This window comes from Bos mutus, chromosome 16, assembly GCF_027580195.1.
Source record: "Bos mutus isolate GX-2022 chromosome 16, NWIPB_WYAK_1.1, whole genome shotgun sequence".
Taxonomy (NCBI): Eukaryota; Metazoa; Chordata; class Mammalia; order Artiodactyla; family Bovidae; genus Bos; species Bos mutus.
In genome coordinates this window covers 48,856,558-48,876,972 of record NC_091632.1, presented here as the reverse complement: position 1 = coordinate 48,876,972, position 20,415 = coordinate 48,856,558, and the positions used below count along the sequence as shown (strand labels likewise).

The 20,415-nt window shown below is 40.4% G+C and overlaps 1 protein-coding gene across 1 annotated transcript in view; it reads right to left on the bottom strand.

The window, feature by feature from the left end:
- The window catches only part of F5 (coagulation factor V), a 79,779-nt gene extending 60,817 nt beyond the window's left edge, over positions 1 to 18,962 (bottom strand). Inside the window, 3 exon segments of the mRNA XM_070385322.1 lie at positions 7,728 to 7,850; positions 13,784 to 13,875; positions 18,673 to 18,962. Of these exon segments, the coding sequence (XP_070241423.1) occupies positions 7,728 to 7,850; positions 13,784 to 13,875; positions 18,673 to 18,830 (373 nt within the window). The 5' untranslated portion in view covers positions 18,831 to 18,962.
- Positions 18,963 to 20,415: the final 1,453 nt, after the last annotated feature.

The window sequence follows — 20,415 nt, the reverse complement described above, 5'->3', positions numbered from 1 at the left end:
ATCTCAGGTCAAACCTTGTCTACTGACCGGAATTTGCATGGCAAGTTGTTGACTGACGCTATGTTGAATCAAGCATGATGACCCTTATTCAATGCTTAATGCTTTGTGACGTCATGAGGTGAAAAAATGAAGTTTCTGGACATAACGCTTCCACTGTTCCAACTGTGATTCTACTGTATGAATTTCTCTAGTAGAAATGGCATTCATAAGCTCTCAAAAGGATAAAATGTGATATTCTGTGTAGGGTGAGAGAGAACTTTTGAAGTTTTTCCTTCTTTTCTCTGGATAAACATATGTTCAAACTTCAGATATCAACCTATATTTCAGCTTATTCATTCCATGATATCTGATATATATAATTTCACAAATACTTAATTAAAATTGATGATACTATAATTAAAATACTTGTGAAATTATATGATTAATGGTATCATCTCCCTGCTAGGTTATGGGAGAAAATACATGAGTTTAGGAGCTAGACTTGAAATTTCTTGGTTGCACCACTTGCTGTCTGAATTTGGGGAAATTGCAGCCTCAGTGTTCTCATTCATAACTTAAGACAATGTAATCATTTTCTTGCAATGATAGTTCATTGTTTATGGGTTCTGAGGACTGAAAAATACATGCAAAATATCTGGCACTTAACCAGTGTTATGGCAACCTGTGCTAATATTTTCGTATTTTGGTTATGTCCTTTCTCAGCTGTTTTTTTTTTTTAATTGGAGGATAACTGCTTTACAATATTGTGTTGGATGCTGCTGTATGTGAATCAGTCATAATTATACATATATGCTCTCCCTCTTGAGCCTCTCATCCCACTCCTAGGCATTTTTAAAATTGACATTGCCTCTTCTGTTTTTGAAGAAATAAACTTCATACTTCTGATACAATTTATCTTGTGTTCTTAAAGTCTCTTAATATATTAATCACAGCAAATTTAGTAAGTTCCAGAGCAAGCAGAAAATAACATGTAGTCGTTACTTTCTAATCTGGTCCTCAGTTTCTCAGTTTAGTTCAGTGATGATTGTTATCATAATCATCTATGTCCCAGGCTCTGGGTTAGGTGCCAGGGCACAAATATAAAGAAGATAGCTTGAGACCCTGAGGGAGCTCACAGCTTAGTTAATAGCAGACTACAAGCAAGTGCCCTGATTGTGTTGGATTTCATTTCTAGGTTTCTTCTAGGGCCACTTCAATGGAGAAGCCATGATCAGAACACCATGATCAGATCAGTTCATCTCTAATGAGACCAATCATATAATTATATAAGAATCACTGAAGAAGTTCCAGCACATGCTAGATAGAGCAGTGTAACTGATTATCCAACAATATCAAACTTAAAACTAACACAATATTGTAAAGTTTAAGAATAAAATTAAATTAAAAAAAAAGAAAATAACAACAACAACAAAAAATGGTCAGGGTTTCATATCTAAGTTTATTTGAACACATGGTGGTTTTTAATGTCTGCCTTGTTGACCAGAGTAAATTACTGAAAATTTCAGATTCACTTGTTAGTTAAACACAGGATAAATTTCAAGTAACTGAATGAAAAATTACAAGGTGAAATATGGGCATCTTGAAACAAATCTGCATATAGGAATAGATCCTGTAATTAAACCGAGTGAGGATTACTAATGTGATAGTTTGGGGATAATTTTTCACTGCTTTAATTCTTTTCACTTTAAAGTATTTTATTTTACTTTTCATCTAGAATAAAACAAGCAAGTTGTATCTTTGATTTTTGTAAGGTATATAACATGACATATGAAATAGAAATGGCTATATAAAGGAAGCATTTATGAAATATATTTTTTGCAAATCTGACTTTGTAATCAAAATAAAAAGTTTAAAACTCTTAACCAAAAGGAGGAGAACTATCCAGCAAAGACTATTAGGCTAGAGGACAAAAAGTCCTTGTTCAGCTTCCTGCTAGAATAAATTCTTTACACAAGGGTGACCTTTTATTTTATAGTTCTCAATTCTGTTCATTTCCTGCTCTGTCTATAGTCAGCTTTGTGATTACACTTGTCATGATGAACTAATTATTTGCCCAGAGATTCTCAGGGTTTTTTTCCCAAATGTAAAATAGTGCGTACAAGCTTTGGAAAAGTGAAGTTACATAAAGGGCCGCTTTGGTCACCCACTAAGGAGCTTTTCCTCTCCATTTAATAAACTCAGTGAACTGTCTGGTGTGCCCTTAAATATTCAGAACATTCTTTTAGAGACTATAACTTAGGCACTGAGCAAATTCGAGTGCTGATGTTGTGTAAAGAGCCTAGTTTCATTGCTCAGGGCCTGCAAGGCTTTTGAAGAAGAAAGACTTGCACACTTGTCACATTTTTTAGACTTATGAGAATTATTATCAATATATTAGCCCTTACAATTTGTTTCAGATATTTACTATATACTCAAAGAAGCATCTGTAGGAGTCCAAAATATCCAGAGCAAAGTGGAAAATGTAATTGACTGCATGATGTCAAGCATTGGAATGTTTTGGAAAAATTGAGAGGACTAAGTTTTCACATAGAGAATTTGGCAACACTTAGATGCAAAGAACAATTTCTGGTGGAAAAGTTATTTACTTGTTTATGTATTATTTGGGGAATTAGCTTACCAGCAGATAGCTGAATATTATAGAACTCATTTTGTTGTGTAGTATTCACAGTGCAACTCCCACATTTAAATTGTGAGAATATAAGTCAAAGAATATAAGTCAAAGGCTTCCCTTGTGGCTCAGACGGTAAAGCGTCTGCCTACAGTGCGGGAGACCTGGGTTCAATCCCTGGGTTGCGAAGTTCCCCTGGAGAAAGAAAGGGCAACCCACTCCAGTATTCTTGCCTGGAGAATCCCATGGACAGAGGAGGCTGGCAGGCTACAGTCCTTGGGGTTGCAAAGAGTCAGACACGACTGAGCGACTTCACTTTCACTTTCAAGTCAAAGAATAATATTAATATTCCCTCAGAAACAAACTGTTAAAGGGAACTGTCTGAAACAGCTTCAGAAATCTTGCTGGACAACAAAATTTGCTCAAGCGTGTAGCACTGTGATCAAACGGTTCAGCACGTACTAGCTACAGAGTTTCTGATATTTTAGCCTCAGATTGAAATTCTTTTAGTGATAAAAAGTTTAAAATCAGGTACAGTTGCAGATATTAATATTTTATTTACTGGTTTAAAAACATATTCCTATCAAATGCATTTCTAAAAGAAATGTTCTTGTAAGTATTTTTATAAATCACAATTTGTCCTGTCAAAAGAGCTGCCCATCCTTGCCCTACGTAACATTGTACACCTGTGGAGGGCGTGCAACTGGAAGTAAGTTGAAAACACCATGCTACAACTTGGCATACAGTAACGTCTTTCCTGACCTGGACTCATATTTCCAGTCATCTCCTAACTAAAGCATAGTCTAGAATTTAAAAAAGCAACAAAGTTCCTGGACAACCAAAATAAATGTAACAAAATCCATGAATGAAAGCTCAGGGTCTTTATCTATGACAATACCATAGATAATGGGCTTCCCTTGTGGCTCAGCTGGTAAAGAATCCGCCTACAATGTGGGAGACCTGGGTTCGATCCCTGGGTTGGGAGGATCCCCTGGAGAAAGGAAAGGCTACCCACTCCAGTATTCTGGCCTGGAGAATTCCAAGGACTGTACAGTCCATGGGGTGCCAAAGAGTCAGATACAACTGAGTGACTTTCATTCACCATAGACAACGTAGATCTTCATTTCGAGTCTCTTTACTCTTAGACTACACACAATTCTAACATTTGTGAATATTTGTAAAATCTCATAGTAGATTGTAAGTAATGGTTTAGGAAGGGATTAGAATTTTACTCCTCATCTTCTGTTTTTAAAAAGTCTGGGAAAGTATAACATTTAGAAAGAGTTCTATCCAAAGTGATTTTAAAAAGTATCTTAACACTTAAAGTAAACCTCAAACTATCTGGAAAATGTTATTACTCAAAACAATTCATTCCTTATGTACTCTGGATAACTGAAGTTTTCTGTGCAATTTTAGTTCCTTTTGTCATCTGAATTCTATTGTAGAATTTTATTTCATTTGCGTAGAAATAAAATGATGAGCACTATGTGCCAAAAACTTGACATATACTGTGACTAATCCTTGCAATAACTTTAGTTGGGAGGAATTGCTACCTCATTTTATAGAAATAAAACTGAGGCTTAGCGATATAGCCAATTGCCTAGTCAAATTTAGGGTTCAAATCCAGGGGTCATTCTGGCTCTAAAGCCAGAATTCTTTCCATGGCTATCTTTTTCTTCTAGCTGATGTCAGTAGGTCTCCAAATCTTTGGTGGGGCTCAAGGATTAATTTCCAGATAAAGAAGATTGCTGTCTAGGTTGGATCATTCACTGGTTAGCCCAAGCAGCCACAAAGACTGTTTGAGTCTTCTCTTAAGCCTTTATATTGTTTCAACCTCCCAACCATTCATCTCTCAAGTATCTACCTCTGAGATAAGGGAATCTGGATTCTCTTGTAGTTGACTCAGCATATGGTTAATTTATTTCCACTCCTGAAAAAATAGTACAAACCATAGAAGGAGGCTATAAGACATAGGGTAAGTGTCAGACATGAAAAAGGAGATGTTTTATTCTAACAGAGGACACAATAAAATGAATAGAAGGCTTGCCTTTTTATTTTTCACCACAAAGGACAGATCAATCTTTTAGTCTGTTCACTAGATTTGTATCTCATCTCCAAGATAAAATTGGACTTTGCCCATTAATCTGTGTTTACCTTTCTCAGATTCATGAAACCAGGGGCAATAACCAAGTGACCAATGGAAGTGGTGGGAACATTTTAAAACAACTGCTCATAAATTATTCTGGCAGGAGGGGAGTGCAGGGACAAGTAAACAGTAAAGGAAGAGGGATAATGTTGCAAGGTTCATTCTCTGTGCAAACAGCTTAAGTGGAGTACAAAGTCTGTAACACTTAACTCCTCCCACATCTGAAATAGAACCTGCCTGGAACCTTTTGGAGAAGGCAATGGCAACCCACTCCAGCACTCTTGCCTGGAAAATCCCATGGACAGAGGAGCCTGGTAGGCTGCAGTCCATGGGGTTGCTAAGAGTTGGATACGACTGAGCATCTTCACTTTCACTTTTCACTTTCGTGCATTGGAGAAGGAAATGGCAACCCACTCCAGTGTTCTTGCCTGGAGAATCCCAGGGACGGGGGAGCCTGGTGGGCTGCCCTCTGTGGGGTCGCACAGAGTCGGACACAACTGAAGCGACTTAGCAGCAGTAGCAGCAGCAGGAACCTTTTGAGGGTTCTCCCCTTGTGCATGGCATTGCCGAATTCCTGATGCAGTCATCTGGAATACTTATAAGTAGTTGAAATTCTTCTTCACTATGTCATTATGCCATTACATGCTACCTCACCCAGAGTTTTGCAAAGTGGCAAGATGCCTGAAATTTCAGTTAATGCTTCATTGTTTTTCCTCAAGCCAAAGATGAAGTGATAATGCTAATGGTCCTGGGGAGGTTAGTTCATTGACATGAGTTGTCAGGATGAGTTTGATAGCAATTTACATAGGAAATAATAAATAAAAAGTCACTTTCTAATCCATATGTGCTGTGTGCTTAGTCACTCAGTCCTGTCTGACTCTTTGTGACCCCACAGACTGTAGCCTGCCCGGCTCCTCTGTCCATGGAGATTATCCAGGCAAGAATACTGGAGTGAATTTCCATGCCCTCTTCCAGAGGATCTTCCCAACCCAGGGATTGAACCCAGGTCTTGCACATTGCAGGCAGATTCTTTGCCATCTGAGTCACCAGGGAAGCCCAAGAATACTGGAGTTGGTAGCCTATCCCTTCTCCAGGGGATCTTTCTGACCCAGGGATCAAACCAGGTCCCCAGCATTGCGGGCAGATTCTTTACCCTCTGAGTCACCAGGGAAGCCCTCTAACCATATACTGTCAGGTAAATATTAAATTATTTGAACATATTTCAAATAACATTTTTAATCGAGATAAAATTGACATTATAACATTATAATTTAAAGACATTTTAATTGAATTACTTTTATCATCATAAAATTATCAAGTGCTTATTATTTGCTAATATTTATCAAGTGCTTATTTTATATACAGGGCTTCCCAGGTGGCCTGGAGAAGGAAATGGCAACCCACTCCAGTATTCTTGCCTGGAAAATCCCATAGATGGAGGACCCTGGCAACCTACAGTCCATGGGTTCTCAAAGAGATGGATAGGACTGAGCAACTTCACTTTCTTTCACTTTCCCAGGTGACGCCAGTGGTAAAGAACCTGCGTGCCAATGTCCAGCCCCTGGGTGGGGAAGGTCCCCTGGAGGAGCACATGGCAATCCACTCAGAATTCTTGCCTGGAGAATATGCAAGGCATTGTTCTGATATTTCTTGACCACAAACCTATATGAGATAGATATGATTACAATCCCCATTTTACAGATGAGAAAGACGAGGCACCAAGAGGTAGAGTTACTTGCCAAAAGTCACCCAGCTAATAAATGTCTGAGCCAAAATTTGTATGGGGTATCTAGTTCCAGACCTACATTGTAAACCACTCTCCTACTTAGTTCTTCTCTTCAAAGGTATAATGGCTGGCATACATGGGGAAAAGAATTGTGAATCATGAAAAGTTAAAATTTATTTTTAAATGGTGTTATACGAACATCTATTGTAGTATGGATAATTTTCTTAAATCAGTCGCTAACAGAACTCTACTCTGCTTATTGTGGTCTGAACATCAACGTAATGGAAATAATCAGAATAATATCAACAATAGGTACTTACCATTCTGTAGCTGATGTGGTCCCTTTAATCTCCACCATATCCATGATCTTCACCATCACTGTCACCATTTACTGGGGACTTACCAGGTTCCAGGGAACCATATTTAGTACATTACCTAAATGATCTCATTTGTTCCTCAAAGCTATCTTATGGAATAGGTATAACTATTCCAATTTTATAGATGAGAAAACTGAAGCTCAGAGATGCTATACTCATAGAATCAGAAATTGTAAAGCTGGAATTTGAACCTAAGTATGCTTTTAAAGTTTATGTTCTTAACCACTTCAGTATGTCCAAAATTTCAATACTACATCTATTACCATCATCACCACTGAATATCACTTATTAGATGCCACCTATGTGCCAGGGTAGCCCTGTGTTTAACTAGTCCTATGTCACTGTTTCAAACTATGGCTCATGGACCAAATCCAGCCAGCTGCCTGTTTTTTGTAAATAAAATTTTACTGGGACACAGCCATGAGCATCCATTTACATATTGTCTGTGGCTGCTTTTGTACTAAATGGTAGATTTGAGTATTTGCAAGATAGATTCTATGACTCTCAAAGCCCAAAGTATTTACTGGCTCTTCACAAAAAAGTTTTTGAACCCCTGCCTTAACCCATCTTGCAATATTATTATTCTCATTTTGCAGAGGAACATATTGGAGTTCATAAAGATTAGATAACCTGCCCATCCAACTATTCAAAAACAAGAACATAGCAAAAAAACTGAGGTCTAGATGACTCCAGAAGGTTTTCACTTTCTCCTCTGAAATCTACAAAGGCACAATTTTTATTATTACCAGTTATAGGAAAGGAGATTTCTCTTAACTTAATTAACAATATGGTTCAAAATGTTTGACACTGGTGGTAAAAGAGTTGTACATTTTCCCATGTCAGAGGGATATGATGTTAAATTCCTCTTACCTTCTGAGAATTTACTGTACTTAATTCCTTGAGCATGGATGCTTAAGGGCTTGTGTGCTTTATTCTTAAAGTGAACTTTCATGATGTCTCCAACTTCAGCATACAAAGTAGGCCCAAGAAGTCCTATGAAAACAAGGATTTAAAATATGTCTGTATTCAGGATTACTAAGACAGAGCTGCTCGGAGAAGGCAATGGCACCCCACTCCAGTACTCTTGCCTGAAAAATCCCATGGATGGAGGAGCCTGGTAGGCTTCAGTCCATGGGGTCACGAAGAGTCGGATACGACTGAGCGACTTCCCTTTCACTTTTCTCTTTCCTGCATTGGAGAAGAAAATGGCAACCCACTCCAGTGTTCTTGCCTGGAGAATCCCGGGGACGGGGGAGCCTGGTGGGTTGCCATCTATGGGGTCGCACAGAGTCGGACATGACTGAAGCAACTTAGCAGCAGCAGCAGCAAGACAGAGCTGCTAAGCAAGAAAAACATGCAGAAAACCCCACAGGTGATTGCTGTCATTCCTCTCAGTCTTGAGGTTGATGAGCTTATCTTCAATCTAGAAGGCTTTCCCAGCTCATTACCTCTGTATTCCATGCAGGCAGATAAGGAAAGGAAGGTGGAAATACCTGGCTTGGGCCCAAAGCCAGTTAAGGAAATAGAAGAAATAGTTCTGATCATGTCCACCCCATTCTGATTCACTGTCATTCCTGGAGAGACTGCCATCTTGGGTCAAGAAAGGGTGAGGTGAGAGAAGGCGACTGGCTACTTCAGATCTCTCTGCAGTGGGAGACCTCAGAGACCTAAATGAAGTCAGGGAGCAGAACTGACCATTCTGTGGCCCTGAGGCAAGTTCAGAGTCCTGAGGCAGGAGTGAGCTTGATGTATCCAAAGAACAGACCATCAATGTGGCCAGAGTGAGAAAAGTTAGGGTCACCCTCTATGGGCCATGGTAGGGACTTTGGATTTTCTTCTAAGTGAAATGGAAAATCACTGAGCTTTGTGCAGTAGAGAGACATGGTCTCATATGTTTTAAAGTTAATCCTACATGTACACACTGCTATATTTAAAATGGATAACCAACAAAGACCTACTGTATCGCACAGGCAACTCTGCTCAATATTATGTGGCAGCCTGGGTGGGAGGGGAGTTTGGGGGAGAACGAATACACATTTATGTACGGCTGAGTCCTTTTGCTGTCCGCTTGAAACTATCGCAACATTGTTAATTCCCTATACCCCAATACAAAATAAAAAGTTTTTTTTTTTTTAAAGTTCATCCTAAAAAAAAAAAAAAATCACAAGAAAGATTTGTCCTAACTGCTGGGTAGAAAATATTCTGTGTAGTGACAACAGCGGACACAGACCAGGTGGTATAGACTGGAGATAACGCTGTGTTGGGCCAGCATGTGCAGCAGTGAAGCAGGGAGAAGAGGTTAGACTCTGGGCATTTTGACAGTAGAGGCAGCACATTTGCTGAGGGGTTAGATGTAGCCATTGAGAGAGAGAAGGCAAGGGTGATCCTCAGGGTTTTGATCTAAACAACTGGATAAGTAATGTTAGCAGTTACTTTGATGGGGAGCACAGCAGGGACAGCAGATTGAGGTGCAGAAATCAACAGTGAGGCTTCACTTACTACATGCCAGGTGCTGTGCTAGGTCCTGGAGACACATGGATAAATAAGCGACTGTCCTTGTCCTTAAGGAGTTCACAGGCTCATTTGGAGATAGACATATGGTAGGAGCTACTGCTGAGATATGGGCAAAATGCTACAGGAGCAGAAAGGATGAAGGACCAACTCTGTCTGTGGAGTTAGGGCAAGAGTTGATATTTGACTCAGCTTTCTGAAGAATCATATGTTACAGTTTCCCAGAGTGTAATCCTTAGATGCTTCTGTGTCAAGAATCAGTGAGGGTTGAACTAAAAGGCAGATTCTCAAGTAAGTACTCTCTCAGCCCCAGTGAACCTGACTCTGTCTGGACGTGGGGTCCAGGAATCTGCATTTTAGAGGTGTGCTCCTGAGTGACCTTGATGTCCTTCAAAGCTTGAAGACTTGTTGCCAAAAGCCCGTTTTCAGACAGTTGACCATTCTCACTTCCAGGCCATCCATAAGCTCTCATGGGGTTGGCTTCTGCCCATAAGGAATCACAGGAGCAGGAGAAGGAAGTTACAGTAGTCATGGAATTCAACTAGCATTTGTTTGCCATGGAGATAATTGTAATTGTCCCTCTTGATATATTTGAGCACTCTAAGTCTTTACATTAAACCTTCCAGCATATCTTTAAGGTTGTTATTAAGATACTTATTTTACAGATGAAGAAACTGAACCTCAGAGAATTTAAATATCAAGCCCAATAGTATATAGCTAATTAGAGGCATAGCTATAATTTAACCTTAAATCTGTCTGACTCTAAATGCTAAGCTTTTAACCACCTCTTTTTATTGCACCTTGTAGTTATTCATTCTTTTAAGAAATACTGAGTGCTCACATTATCCTAGGTGTCAGAATTGGAATGGTGAGTAGAACAGATGTACCCCCTGCCTTCAAAGATAATAGAAGGCAAGACAGATTTTAACAAATGGTCACACAAATATTTAATTGCAAACTGTGGTTCATATTATGAAAGAAAAGAAAAGGATTCTCTGCAGGGCATTTGACAGGGGCTTCTAGGCAATTCTTAGAGGCAGGAAGGGGATCAATGTTGGAAAATGCTTCCCTGAGGAAGTGAGGTATGAAGATATAAATGTTGTTACTTTCTCAAGGCCCTGTTTTCTGAAGACTGTTCTGTCTTACCCTTTCCTTGTGCTCTTTCTCATGCCCTTAAGACAGATATCTTGGCTGACACGTCAGCCTCGATAGGTGGTGTTCTGCACGCAGAACAAACTTTCTTATCTTCAAAGCCTTACTATATGACTCCCTTGTCCAAAAAGAGGACTTTATAAATATACACTCAGCATTGTTTCGGAGAATTGCTCTTTCATGAGCTGTCCCTACACTGTCTCTTATAATCCTGTGTGGTTGTGAAAATTAATTCAATATGACACCACCACAGTGAGACTTTAACTGAAGCCCAAAGGCAAGGCAAAGAGATGGACAAGAGCAGTCCAGGGAGTAGGACTAGCATGTACAAAGGCACTGAGGTGCCAGCACACTTGGCCTATTCAGAGAACTGGCAGATAGCTGTGGGAAGGCAGAGCTTTGGAGGTAAGAGAGAAAGGCAGAAAGTGAAGCCAAAGGCATGATCAGAGGTCTCATCACACAGGGCCTTGTAGACCTCTCAGAGTTTTGCCTCTTAACCTAATAGTATCTGGAAGCAGGGGTGCAACATGGACCAGTGACCAGCTGCATTTGTGAGAAACCAGAGTGAAGGCTGAGAGATGTTGGTAACTTAGTTCAAGGTTAGGACAATGGAGATGATAAGGAGAGAACATATTAGAGAGCTGTTTAGATCACACTGTCAGGACTTGATGGGTTGCATGTAGAGTAGGGGGTGAGGGAGGTCAAGTGGCCATGGATGGCTGCTGAGGTTCTGGTTTGGAGGGCTGGGTGGATGAGAGGGCCATTTCCTGAAATGGAGGACATTGTGGCAGAGTTTTGTTGTGGGGTGGTGTGTAGTAGGCAGGATAATGCCCTCCCACATCCTAATCCCTGGGACCTGTAAGTATGCTATCTTATATGGCAGAATAGATTCTGTGGGTGTGATTAAGTTAAGGAAGTTGAGATGGGGAGCATTTCTTGGATTATCCAGGTGGGCCCAACGTAATCACAAAGGTCCTCAGAAAAGGGAAGCAGGAGTATCTGAGTTAGCAACTAGAAGATGCTACCTGCTGGCTTTGAAGAAGGAAGGGGCCATGAGCCCATGGATGCAGGTAGCTTCTATCAGTAGTAACAGGAAAAGGCAAGGAAATAATTCTCCCCAGAAGCCTCTGGAAGGAACAGAGTTCTTCAAACACCTTGATTTTAACTCAGTGAAATTCATTTGGACTTCTGGCCTCAAGAATTTTGAGATAACAAATTTGTGTTGTTTTAAACCACTAAGTTTGTGGTAATTTGTTACAGCAATGATAGGAAACTCATTTTCCCTTAGCAATGAGAGAATGTGATCTTTGAGACAGTCGTCCTATGTTTCCACCCACTGTTGTCTTATTCCACTCCCTGAGCTCCAAGTCCTAGAGTTTACACTGACCTTGTGAGAAGCTTTTTGTTTGAGTTTTTATGTTAGTTCTGCATAGGACCATGGAGTCCATAGAGCTGAATCCTCATCTGAGAGATGGTTACAAAGCCTGGGAAGCGGATGGAAAGAGTGGCGTGTCCAAGGTCAGTCAGTGATTGGGTGGCATTGCTGGGACTAGAACTCAGGTCTCTAGACTCTCGAACCAAAGCTTTCTTTTACCGCCTTCTGCAGGGCAGGGCAGCTCCCTCACTTTCCTGGAATAGTCCCCATGTCTGCACTGGTTTTCACTCCTGGCCATAGCTGACTCCACTGACTGACCCCTCTCTTCTGGCTGATACCCTCAGACCTAGCTCCCAACAGAAGCCCCCACTGGCTACTCCCACCTGCCCAGAATGCCCATAAGCCAAGTCAGGTGCTGACTGCTGTCACATGGTCCACTTCAATTTGTTACCATGGATGCCTTGCTCGGTTGATTTGTTTGTTGGCATCACATGGCTGCACATGCCCGATGCCCAGAATAAGTCTTCTAAGTAATTTAACCTCTTACTGCAATGAGTGGTTAGCAATATTTGTTTAGCCTCCCTATTTGCTTCTTCAGAATTAAAGCAAAACAAAGGGGTATTTTTACAAATGCAAACCAAATACCTTCATGCATGGAGGCAAACAGCAAACACGGCTGAATGCTGTTTGAGCTGCCATTTAGATCCTCCATAAACCAGATGGCCTAAGACCATTTCTGCCTTTTCTTTGGTGCCCAGTGACAAATTGGGGGAAAGAGTGGCCTGTCTTGAGATTGCAGGATGGTAGCACAGCCTGTACCCAATTTTATGCAGTTTTGGAATGAAAACTGCAGGAGGTAAGCTAACACAATCCTGTGCTCTCAGGTGAATAATGTGTTGCAGAACACAGGGAAGCCCATTGTTGCTGCTGCTGCTAAGTCACCTCAGTCGTGTCCGACTCTGTGCAACCCTATAGTTGGCAGCCCACCAGGCTCCCCTGTCCCTGGGATTCTCCAGGCAAGAACACTGGAGTGGGTTGCAATTTCCTTATCCAGAGGATCTTCCTGAACCAGGAATTGAACCTGGGTCTCCCGCAGGGTAGGCAGACTCTGTGCCATCTGAGCATATGTGAATTATCAACTAGGGGACCTAACTGGAGGACGTCATCTCCTAATGGCCTTTATCAGTCCTGTGAACTATGTTACCATATTCACCACATTTGAGATCCCAGAAACCCATTCATCCTACTTTCCTTAACTGAAAAAGAGTTGAGGAAAAGAGAAGAAATTTTTCTTTAAAAATTATAGCTATTATGCATATCGCACTAAATAAAAAAGAGATGGGAAGGATAGATGCAAAAAAAATCAGCCGTATACAGTTCCTTTAAACGAATTTCAGGACCCAGCAAATAATCATTTGCTAAAGTTCATTTGTGCTCGTTAAACTAGACCATAAGCTCCACGAAGGCAGGGGATGCATTTGTCTTGTCCACCATGACATCCATAGTGCCTATTTCAATGCCCAGCCCACAGTAGGTGCTCTTTAATAGTTTGCTAGATGAATGAATAAAAATTCAAATGCTTAAAAGTTGTGTTTAGCTTTTTAAAATCAATATTAAAAACAGTTGTCTTCATAGGCATGTGACCCATGAAATTGCACAGGGCCCCATACTCAGGAGGGCCCCCAGCTTGGCTTAATGCTTTGTTGTCACTGTTTTGAAACTCTGGACACTATGAATAAGAGCCCTACAAATTATGTAGTCACACTGGTTAAAAACAACAAAGACACATTACTATAAATATCACTAAATGTATATTTTAGATATATGTGAATATCAAATTAGCCATAGAGTTTTATCTTCAAAATTTAAAAATATATTTCAGGCTTACCTGAAGTTCTGGATTGTGGTTTTTCTTTCTGAAAATATGCTTCATACTCCCTGTAGACAATTTTCTTAAAGGAGGTTTCAAAAGGTTTCGAACTGGAAATAAGATACATTTGAAAGGCTTATATGACATCTACTCACAGTACAACAAAATAGATCTCTCATGTCCTCAAACCTTTACTAGAAATAACAGTATTTTTTAACTGCATTTCAGAAACCCCAGGTCTTATAAATATGAATGATAAGTGAAGTTAATAAAATAATTATTGATGTCTTCAAGAATATTCTATTGTGATAACCATTCTTCCACAAATTTAGCTTGCATTAACCAACCCTATTACTCAGATCAAATTTCTAAAAAAGAACCCAAACTTTAGGCTTATATTTTAAATGATTAAAGATATGGCCAAATTCCTTATGAATAAATATGTGAGCTGCTTTTCAACTCATCATTCATATACAGTTTTAAGCTGCTGGTGTTAGTTGCTCAGTCATGTCTGACTCTTTGTGACCCCATGGACTGTAGCCCCGGAGAAGGCAATGGAACCCCACTCCAGTACTCTTGCCTGGAAAATCCCATGGATGGAGGAGCCTGTTAGGCTGCAGTCCATGGGGTCGCGAAGAGTTGGACGCGACTGAGTGACTTCACTTTCACTTTTCACTTTCCTGCATTGGAGAAGGAAATGGCAACCTACTCCAGTGTTCTTGCCTGGAGAATCCCAGGGACAGGGGAGCCTGGTGGCCTGCCGTCTCTGGGGTCGCATAGAGTTGGACACGACTGAAGCGACTTAGCAGCAGCAACAGCAGGACTGTAGCCCAGCAGGCTCCTCTGTCCATGGAATTCTCTAGACAAAAGTACTGGAGTGGTTTGCCATTTTCTTCTCCAGGATTCTTCTCAACCCAGGGATTGAACCTGCATATCCTGCATTGCAGGCAGATTGTGTACCGCCTGAGCCACCAAGGAAGCCCAAGCTGCTGGGGAACTGTCAAAAACTGTTGATTTAATGGACTCTTTCTTGCTCAGAAGTTGAAGATGGCTAATGGAGTCAAAGCCCTGGGATTCATATAGGAAACAAATGAATGACAAATCTAAGTTTAAGTAACTTGCCTGAGGAGAAACAGTTGATAATGGCAAAACCAAGATTCAGAAACTACTGTCCGGTCATCCTTGGTATCTGTGGGGGTTGGTTCCACAACACCCCTGTGCCAGCTCTAAACCCTTTGTAGGTATCAGTTTATTTAAAACTGCAGATGTTCAAGTCCCTTCTATAAGAGTACAGTTAGCCGGCTGTATCTTCAGCTTTCATATCCACAGATGCACAGGGCCAATTGTTCCCATGGTTAAGAATTCAGAGAGGAAAGCAGGGAGAGTACTGGGATAATTTCCATCCATTCCTTCTGTGTCTCTAAAGATGGGCACGTCATTCCCATCCTTGTCTTAAACTCAAAGTTAAAGGTAAAAGGAAAGATAATAGTAGTAGTGTTAGTTGCTCAGCCATCTCTGACTCTTTGCAACCCCATGGACTGCAGCTCACCAGGCTCCTCTGTCCATCTGATTCTCCAGTCAAGAATACTGGAGTGGATAGCTGTTGCCTGCTCCAGGGGATTTTTCCAATCCAGGGATCAAACCCAGATCTCCTGCATTGCAGGCAGATTCTTTACCATCTGAGCCACCAGGGGAGCCCAAAAGGAAAGATAATTGGGGACAATTTCTTACAGATATGTAAACCAGTTGCCCATATTGGCTTTGATATGCTTCCTAATCCAGAGAGTGGCCCAGTATAATTAGGTCATAACAGAGAAAGATACTAATCACATTTGCTTTGATGTTTATGTAGCACAGAGGCTAAGAGAACTGGTTGTATGTACAGAGTGTCTGGGTTTGAATCCTGTATCTACCCCTTGTTACCTATATAACCTTGAAAAGTTTATTTAATCCATTTTTGCCTCTGTTTCTGTAATTGTGAGCTGGGACCAACAGTAAAATCTCCTTCAAGGATTATTACAAATTTTAAATAAACTGATACCTACAAAGGGCTTAGAGCTGGCACATTGTAAATATTCAATGCATTTTAGCTAGTAATATCTTAAAAGTGTAACTAAAGTTGATTTTTCACTTTCAAGTTTTCCCAGCAAGCAGAAAAATCTGTAATTTTAGTAGTTGTCATAATTTTAAAATGTGGGATACAAGAACTGTGTTAATATTTGAATGCAGAATTAAAAGAGGCACGTGTAAGTATTTTTGGAAAGGCCAGCTATAGAAGGTGGTAGGTTCTCAGTCACTGGAAGCATTCAAGTAGAAACTAGACAATTATTTACTAACTGCTTTGAGTGCTTTGAGTTTGGGAAAAAGTAGGAAGTTAAAACATGCAAGTTGAAAATTAATTAAATGACCTCTTAAGAGTTCATAGAGCCCAAGAACCCTAGGATTGTATATGTTAGTGTCCATAATGTGGAGGTCCTTTTTCTTGGAAGGGTGCAAGTGAAATGTGTTTCCTGTCCCTAACCATAGATCTTTAAATACAGGAGTACAGGTGACAGTATAAAATCTTTACTATGAAAAATCAGTCTTTTATGTAGAGTAATTTTAATAGAGGTGTGCTTCCTAATATGTTTCCCTGTGTATATTGTGTGTGCATACTGAGGTATATTTATTTTTAATTTGAACAACTGAATTGCTATTGGAAAATAATCAGTCTGAGCAGAAAGTTAAAGATGAATTCAAACAATATGCATGATGAGTTTTCCATTTATGAGAATTCTTTAAAGATGATTTATTCATAATAAAATCATATAAAGCTTAAACCCTTGAGAGAACAATGTACATCTATTTTTTTCAATATCTGTTACTATATGCATGCAAGTGATTGAACATATTTCCTTAGGGAAATTTTCAAAAATATTCACTTTTGCTCAAGAGCAAGAATAAAAGATCTATTTCACCACTAAAAGGCACTGCCCTGACGATATTACATGAAATAAGGAAAGATCTTCGCTTGGTGCTAAAATACACTTTAGGAAAGGATGGATGTTGATTTCTTTATAGTGAGTATCATTAGCTCTCGATGTAGGACAATTTAAAACAAGTTAGTTTAAGCAGCCAGATATACAGGTTTAATTTTTCACGTAGATGTACTAGACCAACACAATACTGTAAAGCAATTATCTTTCAATTAAAAATAAATAAATTTTTAAAAAAGAAGTACTAGAAAGAAATGACATGATTTGAGGTTTGAAAATAGCGACAGTTCATCTGGATTATCACTGTTTGGTTTTGACTCAATAATTGATAACAGAGGAGTAACTGTTCCCAGAATTCTGGAAACTCAATCACAGAGTGAGAGGATAGGATGACCAATCACGGCTTCTTTTGAGAACTCACCAGGTAAATCAGGGTGTTGCCCTATGTGATTCTGCCTTCAATATTCAACTTGTTATTCTCGTTGTTAATTGCAGAAGAAAGAACTCCCAAGTATAAGCAAGCATAAGCATGACATAGGAAAGCCAGCATCCAAGCTAGTGTTCTACCCATGAGCAGGAAAATAGATGTTGGAAAGACTGCTATTTCCTTTGGGGTTTTTGTTAGTATCGGCTCTCTAAGGGTGAGGGTGTGACCTAGATTATCACCTTGAAATACAATATTTTAAATGATTTTTTTTAAGAGGGACTTACTACTACAAGACCAAGCTGACACACCCTCCGAAATAATCCAGTTACAGAGAAAAGATTTTGAAAAGGGTTAATGTTATGCACTAAAAGGCTTAAAACATCACAATACTTTCCTGGCAGATTGCTTTGGTTTCGAAATTGTAAAAGAGGAACACATCTTTCACAATCATTTAAACTGTGATGTTAAGTTAAAAAAAAATCTTAGTTACACTAAGAGGTTTACTATTCAGAGAAATACTGAGTAGAACCTGTGATTTGTTTAATTTCTGGGAAATCTTATTTCTAATCTTTCAGTTAGGAAAAGAGTTTGCAACTCAGATACAGTTTTATTATTTGACCCTTGTCTTAGTTACATAAGCCTTTTAATGTGACTCTTATCAAAATAGCCAGAGTAGACCATATCCCAGGGACTGATAAAGAATGAGAGAAGAATGAGAGTCATGTGAAACAGGAAAAAAGATAAAAGAAAAACAATGTTGCATTTTTATGAATTGATGATTTGAAAGTCATTTATAAGAAGGCAACAAAAGTTTGGCAGTTGTTACTCAATAATCTGCTTATAATAAAGTTACAAGGTACACATCTTTAGTTTTAGAAGATGAAGCTAAGTGGATATAAAATAAATAGTATGTACCTAGAAGTTGTGTCTGACTCTTTGTGACCTGATGAACTATAATCCACCAGGCTCCTCTGTCCATGGGATTTCCCAAGCAAGAATACTGGAGTGGGGTGCCATTTCCTTCTTCAGAGGATTTTCCTGACCCAGGGATTGAAACCAAGTCTCCTGCATTGCGCAAGATTCTTCACCATCTGAGCCACCAGGGAAGCCCTTCCTAAAAATACTAAACTACTAAATATCTGGAATAGGAGTTTGCAACAAGGGCTAACGAAGAGGTAGGTGCCTGGTGCTTTTGAATCAATCAATATATTAAACCAACAAGCAATGATACTAACAAAATTATATCAACAACAAACTCTTGAAAGCAGTATCTAGCCAAACAATATTTTCTGTAACCTTAGAATATTACACTGTATTATTAGAGGCAAAATGAGCATCCACCAATTTTATTCATTAAACCCTCCTATTAATTATATTTACCTATCTGAAGTTAAACACACACACACACACACACACACAGAAATGGAATTGCAAAAGGAATGTTCTCTAAAAGAAATAGATTATTCTTCCCGGAGAAACCCATCCAGACACCCCACCTGCCTTACCTGAGGTGTGTGGACTCGGGGCGGTAGTTCCATCTGATGCTCTGAGCAGCTATGTAGAACTGCCTTAGCTTTGCTGCTTCAGCCCCTAGGTTCCCCCAGCCTGCCCAGCTGCTGCCTAGGACCACCAGGACCCAGAAGCCAGGGCAAGCGAGGAACATGGTTCCTTTCCTTCTCTTGCCTGCCGCCACCACCCCGGGGGTGGGTTAGGGCTGCCTCTGCGAGGCTGTCCGCAGGCCGGGCTGCAGTGAGCTCCCAGAGGCTGCGGGTGGCAGTGTCCTCCTCCTTGTCAACTCCCCCAGGCGCCGCTGATGGCTATAGCCCGGACTGTCCCCACCTCCTCAGACCTTTCTAGGCTGAGGGTTGGCTGGGTCACTGCCCCAGATGACGGAGGTATTAGGAAGAGCCAGCAAGTTAGTGACTGTTTTACCACGGGTGAAGGAAATGCGGTGATAGGAGGTTCTAGCGGCCAGGGCAGTACTCAGGGATTCATGAGAGGGGGTAAAACTGTCTCCCACACTTCCATCTGCTCAGCCCACTGCCCAGGAACCCCTCACTAGCCCCAGCCACCAAAAAAGCTGCCTGGGGCAGAGTTCACACTTGCCAGACCTTCTGCAGTTCCCATCGTGGTGGGACCCAAAATCCTTAACCACACCACTCTCCTTCTGATCTGAGGAAGAGGGCATTATGCCCTGTTGCTGGGCACAGAAATACTATATTTTCAGGTGGTGAGGAAGCAAGGGGGTGATCACATGAATGGGGCCTGATGGCCTGGCTCACTTTACTAACTTCTACCCATGTACAGTTCTGTCTTGACTCAATATTGTGTTAGTTTCAGCTGTACAGCAAAGTGATACATATATGGGTTTCCCAGGTGGTTCAGCGGTTGAGTCCGTCTGCCAATGCAGGAGACACAGGTTCAGTCCCTGGGTGGGGAAGATCCCCTGGAGAAGGGAAATGGCAACCCACTCTAGTAGCTAATTTCCATGCCTGGAAAATTCCATAGACAGAGGAGCCTGGCAGGCTACAGTCCATAGAGTCACAAAGAGTCAGATACAAGTTAGTGACTAAACAACAGCATAAATGTATATAATCTTTTTTAGATTCTTTTCCATTATAGGTTGTTATAAACTGTTGAGTATGGCTCCCTGTGCTGTACAGTAGGTCCTTGTTGTTTATCTATTTTATACAGAGTTAGTGTATATATTTTAATCCCAAATTCCTAATTTATCCCTCCCGTCTCCCCCTTTGGTATTCATTAAGTTTGATTTCTGGGTCTGGGAGTCTGTTTCTGTTTTGTAAATAAGTTCCTTTGTGCCATTTTCTTTAAGATTCCGCATGTAAGTGATATCATCTGCCATCTGTCTTTGTCTGTTGCACAGTTCTGTCTTGATAAGGGCCTCTGGCCACCTAAGGCAGAGACAAAAGAGAGGGCTTAAAGAGTTTCACTGGGAGAATCGGACCAGATCTCAATCCCACTTACTTGCCGTATTCTCTTGGATAAGTTACACAACCTCTCTGATCTCAGTTTTGACATCAGGAGAATAAGGATGATGATAATAATTTTCCCCAATAGGGTGGTTGGGAGGATAAAGGAACACTGTGTAGTTGATTACTATGATTATATCTTTTCTGTCCCCAGGGCTCCTTACGTATTTCAGAGGATCTGGCTGGTTCTCATGGCTTTAAGATATGATTTGGCTATGTATAGAGAATCTGAGAATTATCTTGTCTGAAGCATCATTA